Source organism: Cydia fagiglandana, chromosome 9 (genome assembly GCF_963556715.1).
Source record: "Cydia fagiglandana chromosome 9, ilCydFagi1.1, whole genome shotgun sequence".
Lineage (NCBI taxonomy): Eukaryota > Metazoa > Arthropoda > Insecta > Lepidoptera > Tortricidae > Cydia > Cydia fagiglandana.
The window spans coordinates 17,037,820-17,065,016 of NC_085940.1; the positions used below are offsets into that span (position 1 = coordinate 17,037,820).

Below are 27,197 nucleotides of genomic sequence, written 5' to 3' on the forward strand. Positions count from 1 at the left end.
TTTAAAGGGCCATTATGTACTGTAAAACGTTGTACCTACGATACACGTGCGAATAGGTAATTCGAAACGAATGGCGATAAATTAAAACACGACTGAAGGGAGTCTTTGCCGCACTTGTATCGTAAATAACTACATATAATGTCCTAAGTCGTTATCGCTTGGTAGGGTGTCCAGAAGGCTCTAGGCTACTACTGGCTAACCGCATTGCCCCTCTGAATAGCAATGCCCATCCGCTGAGCGAATATAGGCCAGCCCTCTGGTCACCCGAAGCCTATAAGGAGTATTAAGGCGCTTTCCTAACTCCTTATAGAGGCGACTCGCGCTTTGGCAACATATGTAGGTTAAACTGATTTGCAGTAAGGAGATTATGCGATGAGCATCACGTGACCAGCAAAAGTAGTTTAAATTTTTAGTTACAGTTTGATTTATAATTTCTATAAGTTATAACATTGAAATACCTGTTTTAAATATAATTTAACATATATATTTAGATAATGTTTATAGCTTAAACCCTTGTAAACCTCGGTAAACAATGTTTTCATCAGTCGTAAAAAATGTCGGGCATACTCGTAACATGTCATGTTGTTACTTAGCTGCGAAGTCGCTAGTTAGCACAGCGTTCCCGGATTGATGGCCCTCAAAGTTCATTTACATTTGATATATGACGGGAACTCGCACCCACGTGTAATATCTCGAACATGTAACAATAACGTACACCATTGGTACAGTCAAAGTAGACAAGCGGGTGAGATTTTTCCGTTTAGCATCTTCTACTGCTGACTGTAGCAATGGCGTAGGTATAACAAAAACCTACGTTCCACGGGCAAAGGTAACGGCCGTCATCGTCAGCGGTCCTTACGCTATTATTAAAACCGGGCACCATAATGCAAAAAAGGCAAAAAAAAACGGTCACCCACATCCAAGTACTGACCCTGCCCGACGTTGCTTAACTTCGGTCAAAAATGACTTTTGTTGTATGGGAAGTGGGGCTTAAATCTTTATTTTATTCTGTTTCTAGTATTTGTTGTTATAGCGGCAACAGAAATACATCATCTGTGAAAATTTCAACTGTCTATCTATCACGGTTCGTGAGATACAGCCTGGTGACAGACGGACGGACGGATGGACGGACGGACAGCAGAGTCTTAGTAATAGGGTCCCGTTTTACCCTTTGGGTACGGAACCCTAAAAACTCTCCAATACTAATGCGGTGCTATGCGACTTGTGCCAACCGCCATAATGCACCTTTACCCGTCGTACGTCACAAATGTAAGGCTTTTCTTGCCTGAGACCACTGGATAGCCTGTTTTGTCGTTTGTCATGTTCTAGGAAAGCCTGAAAGCTATAAAATTGCGCGCTTGATAGGGTTGCCAGGTAAAACGCTGATTTTCTACAAGCCTTCAGCAAATCAGCAGTATGCGTGTAAATGTAAAATTTTGAACCTCCCACTCACTGTTCTGCTTGCAGTCCTAATGTCCATGAAAGTAATATAGGCTAGGCATTACCGTAAAACGGGGTGAGTAGGTTTCGCGGGGAGAGGCAGATTATGAATGGGGAGAGAAGGTTTGAGAGGGGGGAGAGAAGGAATTTTAAGGCTACTGCTACAAAAATAATGTATTCCAATTTAAAATGGAGCTATAGCAATACGCATAATAAAAAAAAATCGATCCAACAATCTTTCAAAATCACCTTTGTATGAAAACCCCTCTCACCCCAAATACGAGGCACTACGGGGTGAGGTGGGGTTTCCTCTTAATCGTCAAAGTTATGAAATGGAACTACCCAAAATAAAATAAAAACTAAAATACAAACGTCCGGAACACTTATTCTATACGAACTTTTTATATGTAAAAATAAAATGTTATCGAGGTTTGAATTTCAGTTTTGACCCTACTCACCCCATTTTACGGTACCATTTCACTTTATTAGATCCCTACCTAACTTCAAGACTGCAAGCAGTAATAATAGTACATTCTTAAAACGGATAGTACTTAAAAGCTAAATTTGATTTTACATTTAAAATTATTTCGTGAATTACAGGACAACACACCTGATCAGCTAACAATAAGTTTAACATAAGTTTATTCCTCAGATTCTTCGCTCATAAAAATCGCTATAAATTTCGTTATATAGATGGTCAAGCAAATCTTGTCAGTAGAAAAAGGCGCGAAATTCAAATATTCTATGAGACGCTATCCCTTCGCACCTACATTTTTCAAATTTGCCACGATTTTCTACTGACAAGATCTGCTTGACCAAGTATATATATATGTAGTTTGCCTCTGTATCGCTCGAATGTACAAAGGTGATGGTTCGCGGTAGGCCCTCTTGTGCTCTTATTCTGCCAGATAAAATGTCCTAAGGTTTAGCAACCCTACTGTAATATACGAATAGTAAGTACTTTGGTACTTGTGTTTGCGCGTACTGCGTTCAGAAATATAACTTTTACAGCTTTCTTGTTTTTATGGTTTTGTTTTTAATATTTATTGTGACGTGACAATGCATTAGTAGGTAGGTAGTACTTTGCTGAACTCAAGAGCTATATACCCAAGCCTTAAAAAAACAAATAAATTTAAAAAGTTAATACATTCCGTCCGTATCCGTTGTTGAGCTTTTTCGACCAGTTATATGAAGGTATCTAAGTCGTCCCGCCATCTCCTTCAAACTTACGACGCCTAAGTTTAACTTAATTAAATAATTATATATTCAATTCATGAATAAATTGGTCTTGCTACGGTTGCTAGACCATCTTATTAAACATAACTTAAAATGTAAAATGAAACTGCGAGTGCACACGAATGTTACGGTGTAACTTTCCATTTCTCTCGGAACGGGGTGTTTAAAGAAATGATATGCTATTATGTGGAGCTCATGAAAGTGATGCAGCTTTGACATATCATATGATGTAAATCCGGAAAGCCGTTGGTTTAAGATATAGCCGTATTTCTAGAAACGTAAATTGTACTAGTACAATCACCTGCAATAATACAACACAACGTCGTCGTCGTAAATTTAAGAGTTAGACTCTTGTCGGTGTAGCTCTCTCCATTTGACTCTATCCAGGGCCGCCTCCTTGATTTCCTTGACAACACAACGAAGTTAGCAAAAAATAAATCAAACAAAAATATCTGACACGATCTTATTTGTAGAGCCATAATAGAGTGTCACATATTTTTGCAGCATTCGAAGGGTAACATACTTTTGCAGGTGACTGTACCATACATGCCCATATAACCATTCCAGTCGCAGAATCATCAAAGTGGTAACTAAATGTCAGATGTGTCGTAACAGAGTCCACACAATGTGTCTAGAATTGTTTCGAAACAAAGTGTCGTCGCCGTGTGTACACTTTTCCGTAACAAGGTGTCGACACATTTGTGTGCACTTTGCGTGCGGTTTGCGACTAAATCTGACAGCAAATTTGTGACAGCAAATGTCAATATAAAATACCTCTTGAAAACCAAGGTTTGTCAAACTACTATTAGTGTCTCGTGTGCTCGTAAGTAATTCTAGTAAGTCATCATGGGCGATGCAAATGATAATAATCGACCAAAACCATATAAACACCCAACACCCGTCAACCTTTTACAGAAAAGTTTTTAAAGAAATGCAATAAGCTACTTAGGTCAGCCAACGAATGCTCAAAAAAGTTGTAGAGGGAAATGCTCGGAACACAATTTTTGACTCTGTAACTTGGTTTGGACAAGTTAGGAGGTGAACATATCAAAAGTCCCCGGCCGTAGCCCTTGAGCGGGGGGAAGAGAGGGGGCTTTGAATGTCCCATTTTCCGGTTTTTCGATTATATCTCGGAAACTATGCATCTTAGCGACATGGCCACTTATACAAAATGAAAGTTAATTTAATTTGTTACAAGTTTATTCAGTCAATTTTTTCGATATGTTGAATAGTTTTTGAGATATCCGCTCTTGAAAGTTTAGTTAGGGCTCTCAATTTTATCTTGATATATCTACATCAGTGAAGGTGCTAGGCCGTGTATGGTATCGTTTTCGTATAAATCTGGGTTGCTGAATCCATTTAACATGGAAACCATTCCACAAAATTAAAAAAATCTTTTTAGGGTTCCGTACCTCAAAAGCATAAAACGGAATCCTTATAGGATCACTCGTGCGTCTGTATGTATGTCTGTCTGAATACACAAAATAGTTCTTTACCTATAGATGACAGGAAAACCTATTAGAAATGTGCAGTCAAGCGCGAGTCGGACTTAATGTACGGAACCCTTAATACGCGAGTCCGACTCGCACTTGGTCGGTTTTTTTAAACTCCTCTTGACGCTTAACCGCTGAACCGATTTCGTTGAAATTTGGTATAGAAATAGTTTGCATCCCGGAACAGGACATAGGATAGATCTTATAACCAAAATCATCTTTTGAAGGTGTGAAAAGTGGCGTGGAAATTTGTACGGGAAATCAATAACCGCTGAACCGATTTATATTAAATTTGGGAAGGTCTACATCTTTGATTTAGTTAAAAATGATAAAAAAAAACATGACTTCAAACCTAAACTTAAACAGTATTAACTTCAAGAAGTCAATTCTGAATTCCCCCCTACACCTCATTTCACACCTTTGAAGGATGATTTTTGAGATAACTTATTATGTCCTGTCTCGGGACTCAAAATATATGTGTACTAAATTTAAATTAAAACTGTTCAGCAGTTTAAGCGTGAAGAGGAGTTTAAGAGAAAGTAAGTTTATATGTTTTTACTTTGGAATGGTGTCAATGTGATACCATAACTAAATTTGGTACTGCGAATTTATACGAAAACGATACCAAACATGGCCTCGTAGCTTTACTGTTGTAGAAGTCAAAATAAAATTGAGAGCCCTAAATTCTTATTACTTGACCAAACTTGTGTAGAAGGAAAAGGAAAAATAAAAGTCTTCGGTAGGATTATAAGACACAAATATAATTTTTTTTTGCGTTACTATTTCAATTATCAAATATAAACATACCTTGATTATATTATTCTAGTGAGATCCTCACAGATAAACAAAACCATTTACTTAAAAAATTACAAGGTCGAAATGTCACGGAACTTGTGAGAGTAATACGTGAAAAATAAAAACTTTTATGACAAATAAATCTGGACACAATTTAAGAAGCATCCAATTGCGTCGAGGAATCATCTGTATGTTTGCTTGTTTCATTACCTCCTCGCTTCTTTTTTTGTCCTTTGTATTCTGTAGCAATTTGTTAGATCTGAAAATAAAGATAACTTGCGTCGTCACGGATGTCGATTTATAGGTTTTAGGGAGTGCAGAATTCGAAAACGATGATCATTTTATAATCCAAGATGGCCGCTACGTATTTTGTCAGAAAAGTCGTCATGAATATCGTTTTATAGGTTTTAGGAAGTGCCGATTTCGAAAATGATGACCAGTTTGGAATCCAAGATGTGTGCCGTGCACTTTGTCATAAAAGTCGTCATGGATATCGTTTTATAGGTTTTAGGGAGTGCAGAATTCGAAAATGATGACCATTTTGGATTCCAAGATGTCTGCCGTGCACTTTGTCATATAAGCCGTCATAGATGTTGATTTATAGGTGTTAGGAAGAGCAGATTTCGATAATGATGACCATGACCAACAAAACGACATCCATGTCGACTTTTAACATAGTGCATGGCCGCCATCTTCGATTCCCAAATAGTTATTATTTTCGAAATCTGCGCTCCCTAAAACCTATAAAACGACAGCCATGACGACTTTAATGACATACTGCATGGCCGCCATTTTGGATTCCAAAATGGTCATCATTTTCGAAATAAGGGCCCCCTAAAACCTATAAAACGACACCCATGACAACTTTTATGACATAGTGCGTGGCCGCAATTTTGGATTCCAAAATGGCCATCATTTTCGAAATCTGCGTCCCCTAAAACCTACAAAACGACATCCATGACGACTTTTATGACATAGTGCATGGCCGCCATCTTGGAATCCAAAATGGTCATCGTTTTCGAAATCTGCGCCCCCTAATACCTATAAAACGACACCCATGACGACTTTTATGACATAGTGCATGTCCGCCATTCTGGATTCCAAAATGGTCATCATTTTCGAAAGCGGGGCCCCCTAAAACCAATAAAACGACATCCATGACGACTTTTATGACATAGTGCATGGCCACCATCTTGGAATCCAAATTGGTCATCGTTTTCGAAATCTGCGCCCCTTAAAACCTATAAAACGACACCCATGACGACTTTTATGACATAGTGCATGGCCGCCATTTTGGATTTCAAAATGGTCATCATTTTCTAAATCGGGGCCCCGTAAAACCTATAAAACGACATCCATGACGACTTTTATGACATAGTGCATGGCCGCCATCTTGGAATCCAAAATGGTCATCATTTTTGAAATCTGCGCCTCCTAAAACCTATAAAACGACACCCCTGACGACTTTTATGGCATAGTGCATGGCCGCCATTTTGGATTCCAAAATGGTCATCATTTTCAAAATTGGGGCCCCCTAAAACGTATAAAACGACATCCATGACGACTTTTATGACACAGTGCATGGCCGCCATTTTGGATTCCAAAATGGTCATCATTTTCGAAATCGGCACTCCCTAAAACCTATAAATAGACACCCATCTCGACTTTTATGACAAAGTGTTTGGCTACCATCTGCATGCAAGACATTTCTATTATTTTTACGTACAAAAATGGCCCCCTCCTGTCAACTTCCAACCGAGATTTAATCGATAATTTATTCGATTAATGTTCAGATTAATTCAATTTCAATCTATGTTAGGTCGACTAAACTAATCGTGATTAAAATTTGAGGATTAACTTTTTTATTCCATTAATTAGTCGAATAAACAGTTAATCTATTAAGTCCCATCTCTGACCACGTCATTTTTACACTTTGAGAATATCTGAAAACAAATGAACACAAGGAGCCATTTTGCACATCCAGTAACTTTGTTATTACTTTTGACAGCGCGTGTCATGTGTCTACACAGAGTCGACACAAAGTCGAAACATTTGCGACTACTTTGTGACTGCAATATTTCTCAGCCTTAAACCATATTTATACATCATAATTAACAAGTTTCGTAATATGTAAAGCGTTATTTCTGTTATTTAAGTATAGTATACGCATCGAAGTACTAAAAATGCATCAAATAATATATTTATGAACACAAGCACTGAGAAGTAAACAATTTCCTTTCCGGCTAAACTAAAACAATGTGGTGGCGCGTTGATTATATTACACTTAGTTTATCAAATCACTCGAGCAGTTTAATTCCCCATAATAATTTAAGTCCTATTGTAATATAAATGCAAACAATATATAATTACGTCTTGTAATCCGTTTTAGAGATGGCGTATTAATGTCACTTATTTTTATTTAACTATTTTTCCATCTGACAGTTTCCATTTGACAGGAACAAAATGAACGAATGAACGAATGATTTTGGCATAAAGTAGTCGCAAACCCGAAACAATGTGTGCACACGGCGACCACACTTTATGTCACTTTGTGTCATGTGTCGACCCTTCCCCATTTCTGGTAACTGTGTCGACACGGCGACGACTCTGCGACTGGAATTGTGACCGAAACAGACGGTGTCGACACAAGATGTGTCTACACCGTGTCGTAACGGCGACTGGAAATGGTTGTATGGGTGGACATACATTATACATTATGTTATTTGAATGTTTATCTAAACAAACATTGTATTTTATTACACAAGTAGGTGCTTTTAGATTGCAATAGATTAAACATACAAATTATAAACTAAAATAAATCTAAGAATGAGTAAAACTAACTTAACAAATAAAATATTGCCCCCCACTCTGATTGTCTCCCGGATCAAATGTGCCAAAAATACTGGCGGCATTACCTTTGAATTATTGGAATGTTAATATCTTTCATGTAATTTCATAATGTCGTTTTAAATTGAGACCATATAGGGTCATTGCGTCAGTTCACCGTCCAGTGCCTTTACGGGCCTGATTTAGATAAATTATGTTTTACCCCTTTCTTACAAATATTTAAGTCAAAATGACAGATAAAGACAAACGATTATTAGCTAATCGAGGTTTGCAGCGCGTTTATGAAAAAGGGGGAAAGATTATATCTGCTTTTGACTGTGCCGCAGGTTAATTCCTATACCGGGTGTGGCCTGTAACACGAGCAAATAATTAAAACATAGATTGTACTCCTCAAACGATGACACTTTAGTTCAACAACTTTTAAAAATTATGAAAAAGTCCCTATTTTTCATACAAAATAAATATTACCTTCAATGGACGCCATCGCCACGCTATATCATTGTGATTGACGTTGCTTGTCACGCCTTACGCCAAGCGCGCACCACGATTTTAATTTTTGCGACACGATTTTAGAATCGCGCTGTAATTTATCGCAGAAAATTCAGTGCGCGCACTGCGATGAAAAAGTCGACGATTTGTTCATTCTCGACATGGATGTCGTACCAGTCGCTTGTCGTGAAACAATATGCAATCGCTGTATGACTGAGTATTTATACCACAAAGGTGATCTCCTTCTATTTCTATAATTAAACGGTCAACATCTAGCGTCTCATCTTGTAACTCCATTGGAGAAGCAGGTTCCGATATGTTGACGCTTGGAGAGCAAAATGCCGACTGAGGTCCCGGCTGCGATTTTATTATCGCAGTGCGCGCGGGGCCATACAGCTTCGTATGCTGCAATTCACTTTGCGACAATCGCGTCGCGCGCTGTCGCGGAAAAATGTAACAAATCACAATTTTAAAATCGCTGCGATTTTTTTGTCGCATATGCGCGCACCGCCATATAAACCCATACGTTACATTTCTGCGACTAAATTATCGCGCGACAAAAAATCGTGGTGCGCGCTTGGCTTTAAACATAGCAAAATTCGCAATACATTGCGTCTTAGAATAAATTTTAAACTGTATTAAAAATAAAACCACAAGTTATTTTTAAAAGTTGCTGAACAAATGTTGGTCAGTAAGAGGAGTACAGCAGAGCTTACAGTTAAATTTTTTGCTCATATTACAGGCCACACCCGGTATATTTTAATGTTACTCCACGTAATTCCGAATAACGTTCATGTGTACGCTAATTGATGGTCACACTGCAGAGACATTGTGTAGGCACTATTGCTTTTGTTTGACTTCAACTTCCAGCCTCGACAAACAACTCCGAGACCCCAAGTCAATGCACTCGGTAGCTTGAAACTATAGAGACTAAGGGAAGAATAACTAATGTTAATCTTCACATTAAATCGTATAAATCCGATATCGGAGGTCGGAGCCGACTAAATACAAAACAAGCAAAAAGAATTTAGGGCATTTTCTATAGTAGCTGATTTTTTCCAAGCCGAATGTCGGATCGGACCATGTGAAGACGCTCTTAGCGTGATCTACATTACAATTTTTGTAAAGCCTTTTACCTCCGTTTGTCATTAATGTCATTATCAATGTCTCTAGCGTAGAACTAGAGAATTTGCCACCAAATCAGACACTGAGGGATTTTTGCTGTTTTGAATTTAAAATAATTTTTCGCTTCTATGAGGATTTAAATCTTGATTTTGTTCGTGGCTATTTCTCAAAAATAACTTAATTATGGATTAAATAGAATAATTATGGAACCTTGCTAAAGTGAAGGCCTTCAACGCAACATTATATGTAAAATACAGTCTTTATTATCAACCTATCCCAAATACTTGTTGAAACTTTAGCCCATTGCTAAACAAAGTTGTTATCCGTTTATGACCAGGCTTTGGAATGCAAACCATTGACGTTACCGTCAACTGCTGCAACTTTACCAACACGTTCCAACAATGCCTGTTTAGATAAAATTTAAATTTCTACTATAACCGTTATCTTATTTTCACTTCTAATAATAGGAGAAACGACTCGATTTATCTGGCAACCCATTTTTTTCTTTTTTTTTGTGGCAACACTACTAGTTTTGGAAGCAGTCGCTGTCAAAGTTTGCAAAGTCACCACGTGTTTGTGCGGTGTCTTCAACTTCACGTTACTTATTGTTTTCACTGCCGGCTCTATGGCAAGCACTTAGCAAAATACCTTTAAATTAAATGAATGAACGAAGAAAAACTTTTATTTGTCATATAACTTGACTGCCAGCATTAAAGTTCCTACAAATATTTTAGATATGTAACTTAAGGTGTATTTCTTTAAACAGTTAATAAAATAATTATTTACTGCTTTTACTGGCGACTTAATTCAAAGTTCCAGCAAACTGCCGTTAAATGGAAAATAAGAAGTATTTTTTATTTGTTCTTGAGTTGTTTGTGGCATATAATTATAGATTTATTTGACACCGTGCTGCAATAAAAAAAGAAAGGATTTTAAAAACAAACCTGCTTGTTCATTAACATATATTAGTTTTTGGTCTCTTTGTTGCACCAACAACCACATTTGACAGAGTGATCAACGTCAGCCGGCGCGCCCCGGCGCTTTACTATGAAACTTTCCTTAAGTACATAAAAAATTTGCGAACTCTTTAACGATACGAGCAGTTTGGTGCAACCGACCCTAAATCAAAAAGCTTGGAAAAAACCTGAGTTTGAAAAAAAAACATTCTATCAATGAAATAAAGTTGGTCAAGCAGATCTTGTCAGTAGAAAAAGGCGGCAAATTTGAAAAATGTAAGCGCGAAGGGTTATCGATCGTCTCATAGAAAATTTGAATTTCGTGCCTTTTTCTACTGATAAGATTTGCTTGACCATCTATAATTATACATTTGTTATTGTTAATAATCAAAAATAATTTTTAGAACACTTTTTAATATTGCCTTTCGATTGTTCCAGGGTATCGGCATTCCTGCTACTAGTCGCGGCGACATGCTGCGTCCCCGCCCCGGCCTTCCGGCGCGACAACAGCCTCACGGTCGACGATAAGAAAGAACAGACCACACACGAGCTGCTCAGCTCGCTAGGCCTCAAGAAACTCATGGTGCCCGCCGCCCACCACAGGAAACGGGTCGCCGAACAAGGCAGGCGGCACGCCACGGGAGACTCCAGAATGTTCGTCATTAAACTACCGCCGAACACCAGCTATTACACCCACGCTGACCCCGCTCCAGCCGCAGCCAGAACCCTACCCCTTCAAATGACAGGCAACGGCAAACCAGCTCGAGTATACCACTGGAACCTCCCTGTGCTCCAAAAACTAGTAAAGGACAGACCACAGGCACGGTTTGATGACGACGTCGTCGACGTCGAAAGCACGCCGACGTGGCCCAAAGGCATGAATAATCATCCCAACTCATTAGACTCTTTGGCGTACTATGTTCCCGACAAGAAAACCTCGTTCAGGAAATACTTCTCAGGAAACGGGAAGCCCAAGTCGTTCTACGTCCTGCAGAAAAACAAGAATTCGGCGCAGTACCACAGACTACTGCCATAATTCGCTGATTTATCTATTTTTAAAATAGGTGAAAACGGATGAAACTGAACGCGTCTACAATGTAGACGTTTGCTAGTGTCATGCGTTTTAATAAATATGTTTTAATTTATCAAGGATAAACATAATAACAAGATATCATCAATCCAATTTCGAAAATGAACAATTATTATATTTTTTTTAGAAAGCAAAAAAGCAGTTGTTTTGGAACGCTTCCTTATGTTCTGCGTGCAAAATAATGAAGTACTTATGTGTTTTATTTATTGCCGTCGTTACAAATTTAACGTTGGTGCAATAAAACGTTATTTGCACTAATTTTGCCCTACAAACAGCCTTTCTCTAAACACGCCTAGTAATTTATATTAACTGTTTTCTAAGTTGCCCACAATTAAATAGCGATTTGTAACTCGCCGCGCTGGTTGGGAAAACTGTCATTTACTAGCTTATCGCCCGTTTAGCTCTCAACAGACCCAATAAATTATACTAGATCAATATTAGCTTCCATATTTTGCATCAACGAGAGATAATTGCATTATTTATGGGCAGATTAGACAGACCGACTTGAATGACAATGAGCTTTTAAGATTTTATCTTCTTTAGCAAAATTCACGTATACATAATAAAATGCAGATATCATTTTCATAACAGTATGTTCCAAACAGTGGGCAGAGGTTACTACTAATCATGCTACTAATTCATTTCACATGTAGGTGGTATACAGATTTGGAACTTGTTTCAAAACGTTCCCAACTTCCCATGAGCCTAGCCAAGATGACAAACGCCAATCGAAACACTTAAATAATTATGTCACTTTTCGTAGAATCAGAATCAGAAATCAGAAATTTATTTGTATAACATAGGTAATAAATACAGGTGGTACTTTTTATACATTTCGATCACTATGTTTATCCACAAATGCGGATGTACAAAAAACAAGTACCTACCTATCTATTTTTTTTTCGTTTGGCAGTTGGCGATGTACGATTATCATCTCTTATGTTACCTACGTGTTGTTTTCTTCTTTTATTTTGCCTCTAATAAACGCTCTCTATTCTATCTAGCCTAGGCTCACATTCCGTTATATTTCAATATTCTTTTCTTACTTTATACAAACGCAATGGTAAATCAATTAAAGTTGTAACACACGCCAGCTCATTTATTGCAGAGGCCTTAATAAAGATAATCCAGTATGTTGATATAACTTTAATGCACTCGATTAAATAAACGACTTGGCTGAGTTCTTCCTGTGATCGACACTAATAATCAGGAGAAGACCGGGTTTTATCAAACCCGATAAAACCCGGGTTTTAGAGCGAGCTTTATCAAACCAACTACATATACTAATATGTAGTTGGTTTGATAAAGCTCGCTCTTTATGGAGTTTTACAGCTTGCCTTATGCTAACTTCATTTCATTTTCATTTTAATCTCGTAAGGTCTTATCTATTTTTTATCCGAAATAAAAATAACAACCTTGTGGTTGATGATCCCTAAGAGATTTAGTAAAAATATAAACCCATAAAATTGGGTGCTAATCAACTATAATTATGATGTGAATTTTTGTATTAAGTATTACGTGATTTTGCGAAAATTTATTTCCGAAAAAATATTTATTATGAACAGTGCAAAACCTTTTGTAAGTAGGTACCTACTTGTATCGACTACTCGTATAAAAATGTGCATGTGCGCATGTAGCTTAAACATCATTGCCTGTAAAACTCAATGATACAATCATAGATGATTAATTTATTATTCTACTAACCCAGTGTTACTCTATTGTAAATAAAAACAAACAGGGCCTCAATTCGACAAGCTCATTTGCCGTATGGCATGTTGCATGTCGAATAGGAGCCGTGAATTATTAATTATTGTAAAATAGATTTAAGATAAATAGGTGCTTAGTTGTGTTAGTAAGGTAAGACTGCTCCACGAATTTAAAATATTTAGGTTAGTATACCTATGTAATATACGCTACTAGGACTAGAAACATAAAATCTTAAAGAAATTAAGATTGTATATTCCCATTTCATACCGAAAGCAAGGGGCCTACCGCATACTACGAAAACATTAAAATGCTTGTATTTTGATCTCTCAAATCTAAGGGCGATATGAATGCAAGAGTGATAGAGACCCAGAAATTTTTATTTTAATTTTACCGGTAGCCCGCAAGTTTAGTAAAGAGTGCAGTTTAATTTTGTCCACAATATTCATATGATTCATAACAACCGGGCAGCATTTATACAGAGAACTCGAACTCGAACTCGGAGAGGCACGTACAAAGTGAGCCCACATACGTAACGTATGCAATGAGTTATGAAAATTGTAAGCTTGTGAAATTTGTAAGCTTGGATGGAAACATGCTTGTCATATCTGCAGCGCAACGCATGGCAAGTATGTTTCCAAGCATATAAATTCCGATTATCATATCGCATATTAGGTATGTGGACTCCGTGTCTCTGCCTTTAGGTTGCACCAAATCGTCTGTCACCTCTAAAATATTTGCTAAATTTTATTACAGATGTAGACAGGTACATAGTGCATAATATTCCATCGTATTTTCACGGAAATGTACGAACGAGTCTTGCTATTTCAGTCAGTCTCGGTACAAAAAGTACTAACGTTCACTGAAGTAGCATGACAAATACGAACGTTTCCGAGAAAATACGATGGAAAACAATTATGCACATCTGTATAAATATTATGAGGAGTTTCATTAGTCTTCTGCTGACGACGTTAATCACTTTAACCAGTCAATTTTATTGTAGTTGGTGCAACTGGCCCTATTTTTTATGCTCATAAAAAATCAGTCATTTAACCAATTAAATACGGTAAACATTTCTTCCTAGATTTTGCATTTATTATCTATGTAAGTAAAAGACTCGATAATCATTTAACCCATGCTTACGTACAATCGAAGTATGTAGGTATTTAAAAATATTAAGGTACTATAGTAGCTTACGCTTTAAATTATTTATTAAGTAATAAGGCAATAATATAAGTCGTTATACTTTAATAACATTTTTATGTACAACATTCTTTTCTACGGCTAATAAAATATTTTATTGAATTTTTGTTATTTTATTTCGTCGAGTAAATTTATATGAGGGTAATAAGCAGCACATCTACACACACTCTACATGGTTAGAAGTACTATATATATAAAAAATAATTAAAAATCTTACACAAATCGTAACACAGTAATAAGCTCAATAAGCTCAGTAATACAAGTATACGGGGTACATAAGAAAGAAAGCTCGTGATTATGAGTCGAAATAATATAAAAAATCCAAAATCTATAAGTGGGGGTGGGGGTTCAACTTTAAATCCATCTAAATTTTCTAAATGGAAATGGGTCATTTTATTTAAAGTTGTCCCCTAGACATTTTTTTCAAAATTGGGATTTTTTATGTTATTTCTACTCAGAATCACGAGCTCTTTCTATCCTAATAGGAGAAAAAAAGTGTCCCAAGGTTTTTTTCCCATACCGTTACCATTTTTTCATAGACTTTGTATGGCGGTTTCGGAAAGGAAAGATCGAAAAATGTATGGAAATTTTGGGACACTTTTTTTCTCCTATTAGGATCAAAAGAGCTCATGATTCTTAGTAGAAATAACATAAAAAATCCCAATTTTGAAAAAAAAGTGTGGGGGACAACTTTAAATAAAATGGCCCAAATACCCAAATATCTAAAAATAAAAGTGCCGCCATCTAGTTTAACAGTTCAAATATAAATGCGTGACAATACATACTCTAATGTAGAGACATACATGTAAGAGTTTCATCATATCGCTGCCAGATAGCGCTGTAATCAATATTGCAATATTATTTGTACCGGTACCTAGATGGCGCTAAGGTAGTAACACCCCCTTCGTCTGCTTTACCGACCGAGCATTTGTCACCACATGCGCGGCAGGCTGCGCGATTTATAAATTTCGTACCAAATGGTAGCGGACACAAATCTATAATCGTCGGAACTAAAAATGTCAGCTGCATCTGTAAGCAGCTCGATGGTTAACGCAAATGAAAACAGCAATAACAGGACAGACGACAGTGATAAAAATAAAATGGCTAGTGTTAAAAAGAAAATTGTAAATACAAACAGTGGGAATGATACAATTATAAAAGTGAAAAGTGTTATTCCTAGACGAAGGTAAGTTAGTTAAAAAATACAATACACTGTTTTCAAGGTCCTGTAAGCACACAGACCGCAAGCAATAGCCAGAACAAGTCGTTAGATCATGTAATATTCATATATTTGACACATTTATATGCGTGTAAACTGAAACATCGATGTTACATGTTTCACCAACCGGCATCTCTGCTCTACATTTCTGGATATAATTAACCGTGCGTCCTAAAATATTCTCCATAGTTTTCTGGAGTACCTAAACATGAGTGCACGGTGATTATACTGATTATGGCTCGTTGTTTTCGGTTTGGCGCGGTTTTGTACAAGTGAGCTTCCGGGGCTCGGTCCATACAAAAGATTAGGTCAGGTAACCTACTTTATAAACTATTCATGTGGTTATAGTAAATGTTATAGATCATATATAGATCCAAGTATAATAAATATTAAGTAGACGAAAAGTTTTTACTTGGTAATCATTTTATTAAGACAGGTCTAAAAAGGTACTTACTTATTTACCTGCTTCGGAATTATTTGAATACCGTCATAAATCTAATTTTGCAAGATTCTAAAAATTTTAATATACTTACTTAATAAAAACGCACTGATCAAAAAATGCTTAATGTTTTCAAGTCAAAATTTGGTCTAGATATATCTGTGGTCTAGATGTTATATTTACAAATAAAGAATATTCGGAATTCGGAACCTCCAATTTATAATGATTCGTCACATTCGTATAAGCCCACAATATGTGACTTGAACACATTATGAGTAATAACTTCTTAGTATAAATAAGGTGTTTTTATCATCTTATCTTTATTATCACAAGATAGGCGTGTTACTGACCGATATTGTAGCCTACTTATACACTTCCGAAATGTTTAATATATAATTCAGATAAACTTTGCCATACGTGTTCAGTCAAATTGATTTTTAACAATACATTAATAAGAATAATAAGGCTCGCAATCTTGTAATAAAAATACGTATTGATATAACTGCTGCAAAGTTTAGAATTTCATAAACACAGCTGTACCTAACTATACATATCGGAAAGAACCAGGTTTCATAGAAACATATTATTACTTTCACTTAAGTATTTTCAGATTTTTTTCATTCATTAAGTAACATATGTTATATGGGTACTTACTAGTTATTTAATAGGTATCTTTATACTTCAGTAGGTATATACCTATGTATAGTGAATGTTTCAATTTTTCAATGCTCAAAAACCATACAATAACAATATATATCATATCACAATCGGCACAAATCACATAATTAATTATCATAATATAATATGTCATAATCCTTTCAAAACATTCTTCAGCGAATCGAATATTATACCTAACATATCGTCAGCATAACATATATGAAATGAAGATGAAGATAAGCATATATCTATACAGGATGGATTTTTTTAAACTTGTAAGCAGCTACCTAATCCCGGTTTGTTACGCAAATATCCAAGGTTACACTAGAAAACACACAAAACAGCACGGGATCTGGGAGCTACCCACATTTGAAAAAATCCACTCTGAATATACATTAAAATAAGATTTTTAACGAATCAAAATAAAAACGATCAGTGTCCGTTTTTTTTTTCATAATTTGTTTACCAGATACATTAATCTCCTTCCCCAAATCGACATGTTCCAGACAAGAGCTGCTGAAATGGTGGGGCTGGGGCTACAAGGACTCCAAGTTCGAGGTGGTCGACATGGCGGCGCGCTTCACCGGGGAAAGGTTAGTTCCTTTTACTTTCTCACCCTGTATAGCAGAAGTTCTCAACATGTGGGGGGCGCCCAGTGAAGACAGCACGGAATGTTTATCAATGTAAATAAAAAAAACCGTATTAGGTAATTTTACTGTTTTTTTATCGTAAGAAAATTTTAACGGTTGAGTTTCCTCCAAGAGTTGCAAAACTGGCGCAGAGGGGCTACCGCGAAAACCGAAATTCGCAAATTGCGGGGATCTTTCTCTTTTACTCCAATGAAGGCGTAATTAGAGTGACAGAGAAAAAGGCCCGCAATTTGCGAACTTCGATTTTCGCGGTTATAGCCCAGAGCTCCCGCTGTGTACATAGAGATGCTATGCTAGAGCCATAGATTCTCAACTTCTTTTATGGCGCCTCCTGTTAGCAGTTTGGGAAACCTAATAAGACTGCACTATAATCGAATTTAAACTGTTGTGAGACATACTAACATTGAATAATTTTACGGCTTAGGGGTCATCCATTAATTACATCATACGTTTAGGGGGAGGGAGGGGGTCAAGAAAATGTGACATATTGTGACATGGGGGAGGGGGGAGACACAAACTTTGTGACGTCACTTTAACTTCATCAGTAACCGAAAATTTATTTAAATTATTTTATTCGCTGTACATTTAAATAACAAGTTTTTAAAACGATAATCGTTTTTATTCGTTTAATTTTCTTTCCTAAGCAATTTTGGGTTGTAAAATTACTAATATTTATATCGTCAAAAATATTTTGATAAAAAATTAATAATACTTAGGTACTTACTTAATTCGATTTGGCGATTTCGTAGAAAAAATGTGACGTCACACTAGGGGGAGGGGTTTGCCAAATGTGACCAAGTGTGACAAGGAGGGGGGGAGAGGTCAAACAACCTAGAAATTCGTGTGACGTAATTAATGGATGACCCCTTAGACTCGCTTGTTTTAAGTCACTCGCTTCAGTCTTCAGTCTCTTTCTCAAGCACTAACATTGCGAGCAGCGTTCAAGACTGCTATACATATCTATACCGCCTTGTACATAGCTAGCCTCAATAAGTTAATTTATCTATTATCCCTTTTTAACAAATATATTAAGTATAAATGCTGGATTAAGACGAGTAATGGCTAGTTATTTAGCTTGTAGCGCGTTTATGAATAATGCCATACGTGTATAAATAATTACAAGAGTTAGACCAAGAAAAGTCTGCGGCGATTTTAATAGCCCACGCAGTGCAAGTGTTATTTTATACATCAAACTTCTATGATTGTATGACGTATAAATAACACTTGCACTGCGTGGACTATCAAAATCGCTGCAGACTTTTTTTGATCTAACTCTAAGCTGTTCATCAGACATAAAATGTGTCATCGCCGAGGTGACATTGTCAATCGACGTAACTTGGAGGGACATGTCCTTTATTTTGTTCAACCCACTGTCACAACTACAGATGCATTCAAGAGGTTTTCAAATTGAGGGACGTGCCCATGGGAGGCGTGACAGCTTTCCAAAGGGGGTCAGATACAACTGAATACAAAGTGTCGGTGCCAAAGATGAGCACAAGATAGTTGTAATATTCAATACAAGGTAGAGCCACGTAGAGCCCTGATTATATTTTAGTACTCTATTTCGGATTTCACGGGCGTATAAATCCCGGTCTATCGATAGACTTACGTGGGGATATAGATCCAACACGTAGAGGCCCTTTGGAAAGCTTTAATTTCACGTAGAACTCCTAAAATATGATGGGCAGGGATTTTTTTTATTAAAGGAATTTTGGCAAAATTCGCCCAAAAATTCCGACCGAAATTCCTTGCGACCTCACATAATCGCTGTACCTATATGCAAAGTATTTTTCATTTAAATCCTCTCCTCTACCCTCAGAAGATTTCTACCCTCGTCTGGTTATTTCAAGATTATCAGTTCGAAATCTACGTAGTGGATAGCCTAACACCTCTTTATTATGGCTCCTCTACACGATGGCCCAGCGCCGGCCACTCCTAGGGACGCATTTATGCGTTAGAGGGAGCAAGCTGAGATATTGCTATCTCATTCTACCGCATGGCTGCGTCCCTTGGAGTGGCCGGCGCTGGCCCATCGTGTAGAGGAGCCATTAGCGTTAGCGCCAATTAGAGTCGCTATGACATAACCCCCGCAAGGTATGACCCATTTCCATTTAACTAATAGTGTAACGCCCATTCGTCATTGTCACAGATCCTTAAACACGCCCATGACGTGTCTGTGACATTTAATAGTTATTTGTTTTACAAGGGGGCAAAGTTGTTGTTTAACCGCTCGTGCTAATATTGATACCCGAGCAAGCGAAAGTTTCCAAAATTGAACCACGAGCGTAGCGAGTGGTTCGAAAAATGGAATCTTAAACGTTGCGAGGGTTTCAAAGCACGAAGGTTAAACAAAATTTGCTCCCGAGTGAAACACAAAATTTTTCACCACACCAACCCGAAGCAAATATTAAAAGTAAAATATAAAACAAAATAAAATCCAAATTAATGTTATTAAATATTTATCATCCAAAATCAACATTTAAATTCAATTCAACCAGAAAACATAAGAAAACAACTCAAGATTTGCATTTGATTACTTTACCTCACATGTGAATAAAACGCAATTTTGCTATCAGTTTTTGAAGTGCAAAGTAAGCCTTTCCGAGCTGGTGTGGTGAAAAAATAATTTTAGGTGTAGGTATAGTGAATTAGAAAATATTCACGTGTCTTTTTCTTCAAACCGTCCATGTTGTTGTAGTCATCTAAAACCGTTAGACATGACATTAACAAAAAGGTGTTTAGGTACGTGTTTTAGATTTTCTTTATTCTTATGTCTGATATCAATTATCATTGGTGGAAGCCAAAAAAATTAGTCGCTTGAATTTTGCCTTATTTATTTAAATTATTAGTTCTTATTTGAATCAGTAATTATCAAATGAAGAGTAGCGTCAGAAGTAGGTAGGTGTTAACAGTAAAAAAATCACTACAAATAAAATATGTACTTGCAAGCGCAAGGTTTTCCCTATTTCGCTATTTTGTCGGCTGTAATATAATTATCCCGGCTACGGATTTTCTTTCTAATAACACTGCTATTCCATCTAACTAGGCAATATAGAATTAAGTTATTATACCGTATCCCTTAAAATCTCCCTGGTCAGTGTGATGGTCAAGATCGTGGGTTCAAACATCGCTAGTGCTGTATAGAGCATAAAAAAATCACAAAAAAAAACATACAATAAGATTGAATTCGGCCTGGCCCCAATTTCACCACGGTGACAGGTGCGACAATTGTAAAATATCACTGTTACTGGCGTCACAGGCATCCATGGGCTACGGTTACCGCTTACCATCGGGCGGGCCGTATTCCCGTTTGCCACCATCATTGTAATATTTAAAAAAAACCTTATTATATCGGAAAAAAACAGATACTTCTCTTGCTAAGTTTATGACAATTGTCACAAAATTCCGACATATAACTCATTACCTGTCAAGAATTACCTACAATTCTTCTAAATCTTGACAATTGTCAGAAACTTCGCAAGAGAAATATCTGTTTTTTTCCAATATAATAAAGTTTTTTTTAATAATAGTGATGGTGGCAAACAGGAATACGGCCCGCCCGATGGTAAGTGGTAATCGTAGCCCATGGATGCCTGTGACGTCAGCAACAGTGATGTTTTACAATTCTCGCACCTGTTACCGATGTGGAATTGGGGCCAGGCCGCGTAGCCAAGATGCCGTGCCGATCGCTTACGCTCCGTAGCAATCGAAAAGCAACTGTCACTGTCGCAGTAATATGGAAGAGTGATAGAGAGACATAATGCTTGTCGTTGTCGAAGCGATAGCGATTGTAACCTTGGCTAGGCCGGCAGGATCCTTATCATACACGAGCAAGAGGTTATTAAAGTGACCAGTGCATTCAGCACAGTTCACGACCCCTCACATGGCGCCTGGCCACTGCTCATAAAAGCCATAACTCACACGCTAACAATTCGCATTACGCGACACGTCGCGAATCCGACGGAAATGGCAATTTAGCTCGGCCCACGGACTGGCGTCACCGGCTGGATCTGGTCTGGATGAGCTAGGTGTAGGCATTCTGGCCGCTTGGACTGAACTGAAGTAAAAGGAGATCCGAATTATAAAAAAATATGAATAAGGTCCCCACTCGTCCCACCCGCGCCTTTATTTTTATTATACTTCGCTGACCGGTTGCGATTATTGTGAGTTTATACACTCTCCACCCTTCTCCAACGAACATTGCCAAAAATATCGGAAAAATGTCGCTAAATGTTAAAAAAGAATTCCTAATTTTTAGGGTTCCGTAGCCAAATGGCAAAAAACGGAACCCTTATGGATTCGTTATAATTTTTTTTCTAAACTGAATAGTTTGCGCGAGAGACACTTCCAAAGTGGTAAAATGTCCGTCCCCCCCCCTGTAACTTCTAAAGTAAGAGAATCATAAAACTAAAAAAAATATATGATGTACATTACCATTACCATGCAAAAACATTCACCGAAAATTGGTTCGTTATCCTCAAAAGTTTGAGGATTTAAATGCCTAAAAAAATTAATTAAGAAATATCAAAACTGTCTCAGGAGATGTTTTAAATGGTCTTTAAAGATAGTTTAACAGTACAATGGCGCCATTGTCATCAGCATCTGATAATGGGATCTGAATTCGAGGGATTTGTTTTAACACGTAGGGCTAGTAGACACAAGGTACCTAAATGTTTTTGGGCCAGTCAAATTAGATTTAAATAAAAAGCGTTTTGAGGAATTAATTCCCAGCAAGCTGGAAATCATTTTAATACCTTCATTTGGTCCTAAATGCGTATAATCCGAGTTTGGCTTATCCCAGGAGGTGAGGATAGATTTTGAGAGCCTTGGGAGATACATTTTACCTTGGATTGACATAACCACTCGATGAAGAAGGAACGCATCAATTACTATGTCACTACCAGCAAGGTTGTTGTGGATCAGACACTGGTGAAATGTTTTTTCGGATTTCAACACGATTATCCCAAAAAAAGAAATTCAAAGTGGCGGCCAATTTTAAATTCTTTGACTATAAATTCATATTAAGTTATCTTTCAGATCCTCAGGTGTCAATTTTTATCATTATTAGAGTAAATTTTCCGCCGGAGGTATCATTATTGAACTACAAGCAAAAAACTGAAAAAGAGCAAAGATTTTTCCACAACTCCTGGAATGGAGTAAACTCGGATTACTCTAATTTAGAGTCAAATGAAGGTATCAAGACGATTTCCAGCTTGCTGGGAATTAATTTCCTGATTTTTTTTAATTTGATTGGCCTATAGATCATGTCTAATTTTGCATTTATTTTATGATGGTCACAACCTGCGTTATTGGTGGGTGGTATTAAGTTTGGCCTGGCCAGCCACATAAGAGCTCATAAGAGGAAAAACCCTTGATTGCTGAGGTCGCCGTCATCGCAATCGATGGTCATAAACTTATGAACAATGTCCTATTATTTATATTGACTTATTTTAAACACAGTTATGTCATGTGTGGAGTGGAACTGCACACTTGTTCAAACTGCAAGTGCAGCATCATTTATTGGCGAACCTTTATTACTTATAGCTAACATTGCATTATGACTCATAACATATTATGGTGTTTGCACTTGAAATAAGTGAAAGGATTTCTCAGTGCCTAGTGTAGTGCGGACTTAACATCAATGCTGATGTGAGACTAAACAATGTAGGTTATCAAAGTATTAGATACCTAAGCATTACCTAAGTTATAAAACTCGAGAGGTCACGTTTTTTTTAATAGCCTATTAAATAGAGTCCCACTTCTGGGCACGTGAAACATGCTTGTTACCTAAATAATATTTAAAAAAGTTAAAGGAATAATAGACGACTATACAACGCCAGGACGACTTGGATGCATTCTACCCCAAATGGTGGGAAAATGCCGACAACAGGGTCGAGTGGAGGTGCCCAGCAGTGGGACACCTAAATACGCTAAGAAAAAAAAAGGAATAATTATTGCTAAAAAACCCAATATTTGTACCTGCTCTGAGACAATTCTGTATATATCTTTATTTTCTATTCAATAAAAAAACGATAATAATACAAACTTTTATTTTATTTTTAATTTTTCAAATCGGACATCTTGGAAAAATTTCGGATCATTTCATGCAAATCCATTTTCCTGTGTAAGCTTGTTTAAGGTTTCGGTAGTTTTAGATCGTTGTTCAGGCCTATTATTTTAGTGTCCTCTTCAATGCTAACTCTACATTCTACAAGAATATTCCCAAGCCGAAAGATTAGCGATACGCTAATTCAAAATCCACGTGGCTCCAATACTATTATAGTCCTGCAGCGCTGGCTATATTTTGAGCCCTAACTTAAAGTAATATTAAAGTCAAATTTTTTTTCGCTTACGAATGCTGTTTTAAGATATTAATCTTACATTTTATTTTGTGTCACAGATATTATTTGCTTTTTAAGTTATTTAATAATTTGTGGTAATTATTTTTATTTTGAATTATTTTGGAGAAAAGAATATTCGAGAGAAAACATGTAACTGTGTCGCATTTAGGATAGTTTTTTTAATGTGAAAACATAGTTTGTGTCAATTACGTCCATTGCAATCGGATACTATGTCATACTATTCAAAATGACTCAAAAAATAATTAAAGTTAAAATAAATTGCTGACGTCGCATTTAATCGTATCAATATGTACATTACATGTTTTTGTGTCTTATTGAGGCACAGCTTCATAAGATTTTTGATAATTTTGTTCTAACAGGCAATTACCATAACAAAAGAATATTAAGGTTACTAGAGTTCACACCTTATTAATATAAAAGGCGGGATAAATAAGAAATATGAATTTGTGTCAGTTTCATCCATTGCATAAACAAATAATACAAAAATAATGTTCGCGTTCATACGACGTTAGCGGGTGGCTCTTAACGGGCAACGCGGACCGTGCACGGGGAGCGGGCGCGGCGGGCGCGGCGCGACCTTGGCGTGACGGCGGGTAAGGGCCTCTCTCTAAAAACCACACGTTGCGTACGCAACGCATGTTTACTTTGCCTGCGCGCCAAATTAACGCAACTTATGCAAAGTTATACTACTACAAAGAGAACTTATAGATATTGTACATTATGTCACCATTTAGCAAAATAACTGTGTGTAAGTAAGAAAGAGAATTAAGGTCTGTTTATATCTATACACATTGAGAATGTGAAATTCCTCTTTGACATTCGTTACGTAATGTTGATTAACAAATATGCGACATATCCATCCTGAGGGCCTACCGCGAACATCGCAATTCGCAAATTGCGGACATCTTTCTCTGTCACTTTTATTACGTCTAATTGGAGTAAAAGAGAAAGAGTTCGCAATTTACAAACTTTAGTGTTCACGGTTACGCATCATATACTTGTGACAATGACAGGGAAAAGGTATCACTTGAGTAAAATTTGCTTATTAATGCCGTGACTTGAGGTGACTTTCATTCTTTGATAAAAATATTACTTCTTGAACTTAATTTATATTAATGTTATTAATATTTTGATTTATATATCTAATTATCTAATCAAGTCTAACTTCAATATATCTTAATTATATGGACTAATAAATTTTAATATAAACATTTTTTTTTTCATTATAAATAGCACAAACCAGTCTTTCCATACTTAACGTAAATTATGCACATTATTTTTTTAATGTATTTTTTTGTTCTTAGCATTTTTTTACAATAGATATTATTAATTACACGTATTGAGGTTATTTAAAGCCTGTTTATTCTTATGTTTTGAATACATTTACCTTAAATAATAATTACCAACACTTTTGATAGTTCAAGCTTCTTGGATAATACCTTTGGGTTCAATTGGCGTAAAGGACATTTTGGCGAAAATAAGTTATATCCACTACCGTAGCCTCCAAAGGGCTTAACTGACAAAACGCGATTTTCCAGGAGAGCCAAAAATCAGTTTTGTTTTGAGAAAAAAATCAGACACTATGTTTGTTTGAATTAACTGATGCCTGTATGTGGCTTATTCCTAATTTTTTGAGGTCTTTTAAACTGATTTCTTGAATACAATGCTTATTTACGAAAATAGCATGTCCGTTACGCCAAAAAACACGAATTTTTTTTTAAAAGGCGTCCCTTACGCCTCTTCTTTGCAATATTGGCAACTTGCATTTAGGGAACACTATACTTTACATTTTTTTTCCGAAAAATTATAGAGATGTATTCACTGTCAAGTTTTCCCCATTTTTGTTATTTTGGATATTTAAACGTGGAAAGGGTCGTTTTCTTAGCCACAAAAACAATGTTTTTTTTTTATTTGTTTATATTACTTCAACTATATTAATTTAATTTAATTTGGTAGGTGAGAAGAGATCTCTGCTAAAAACAATAGAAAACCGAAGGAGAAACATGTTGGGGCACATGATACGTCACGATACTTACATAAACTCTATAATTGAAGGCAGAATAGAAGAACAGAGAGACAGAGGAAGACCGTGACGTGCATATATTGACCAGGCCAAAGAGAAAATTAATGTCGTGACGTGACGCATCAGGAGCTCAAAACAGTGGCAGAGAAAAGAACGGAATGGCGAATACTCCACCGACAAGAGCTAGGCTACTATGAAGTATTTGAACAAATTAAATTGAAGTATTATTATTATACATTTACCCTCAATAATAATTACCAACACTTTTGATAGTTCAAGCTTCTTGGATAATAATTACCTTTGGGTTCAATTGGCGTAAAGGACATTTTGGTGAAAATGAGTTATATCGACTACCGTAGGCTCAAAGGGCTTAACTGACAAAACGCGATTTTTCAGGAGAGCCAAAAATCAGTTTTGTTTGAGGAAAAAAATCAGACCTTTTTTGTTTGTTTGAATAAACTAATGCCTGTATGTGGCTTATTCCTAACTTTTTGAGGTCTTTTAAACTGATTTCTTGAACTTACAATACAATGCTTATTAACGAAAATAGCATGTCCGTTGCGCCAAAAAACACGACTGTTTTTAAGAAGGGCGTCCCTTACGTCTCTTCTTTATTGTTTATCTTATTAGAAAAAGGGCGTAATGTACTAAACTTTAAACGGTTTTAGTACCATTTGGCGTAAATCCAATAATTTCGTTGCAATATTGCCAATATTGCTACTACTTGCATTTAGGGAACACTATACTTCTAAGTACTTACTATAATTTACATTTTTGTTCCGAAAAAATATAGAGATGTAGTATTCACTGTTAAGTTTTTCCACATTTTTGTTATTTTGAATACTTAAACGTGGAAAAGGTCGTTTTCTTAGCCACTAAAACAATGTTCTATTTATTTGTTTAGATATATTACTTCAACAGAATCACTGCTGTCCTACCATTGATGTATATATTGATATGCAACAATTTCTAACAAATTAATTTAACTATAGAAAGTATTACGCGTTATTTCTGTTTGTAATGTTAGTTAGATTATAAATTTTACTTTTACATACTAAAATACTATTAGGTACAATAGTAGTTTAGAAATTTCATATGCCTATTCAGTAAAACTTAATGAATATGATCGCATATTTATGACATTACATTAGAGTAGAAAAAGGCCAGGCTTACGTACTTCTTTGGATTTAAAAACAAACGTTAATTTAACTAAACAGTAACTTTCATAAGGGTAATCCTGTAAATTAGGGTTTAAACAAAAAAGTATTCATGATACGTTTTAATCAATAGGTATTACCAATGACCCAGTCACAAACAAAACTAAAAGTTATCAGTCTTACCTTAATTAAACGCCATAATTATCATTTGAATATAGTCATGTTTTATTATTTTCATAAAACTGATGAAAAAGTACCCACTAGTTCAGTTTAAATTGTCAAAATTTAGTAACCCTATAAATAAAGCAATGA

General features: G+C 36.3%; 3 protein-coding genes across 3 annotated transcripts in view; all 3 read left to right on the plus strand.

Annotated features, from left to right (window-relative positions):
• The window catches only part of LOC134667499 (uncharacterized), a 123,980-nt gene extending 109,500 nt beyond the window's left edge, over positions 1-14,480 (plus strand). Inside the window, exon 2 of the mRNA XM_063524926.1 lies at positions 10,820-14,480. Coding sequence (XP_063380996.1) covers positions 10,820-11,417 — 598 coding nt within the window. The 3' untranslated portion in view covers positions 11,418-14,480. The remainder of the gene's footprint in view (positions 1-10,819) is intronic.
• Positions 1-27,197, plus strand: part of LOC134667489 (adenylosuccinate lyase) — a 382,878-nt gene that overhangs the window by 344,248 nt on the left and 11,433 nt on the right. The window lies entirely within an intron of this gene.
• Positions 15,308-27,197, plus strand: part of LOC134667510 (alkyldihydroxyacetonephosphate synthase) — a 36,678-nt gene continuing 24,788 nt past the window's right edge. Inside the window, exons 1-2 of the mRNA XM_063524938.1 lie at positions 15,308-15,564; positions 17,200-17,286. Coding sequence (XP_063381008.1) covers positions 15,395-15,564; positions 17,200-17,286 — 257 coding nt within the window. The 5' untranslated portion in view covers positions 15,308-15,394. The remainder of the gene's footprint in view (positions 15,565-17,199; positions 17,287-27,197) is intronic.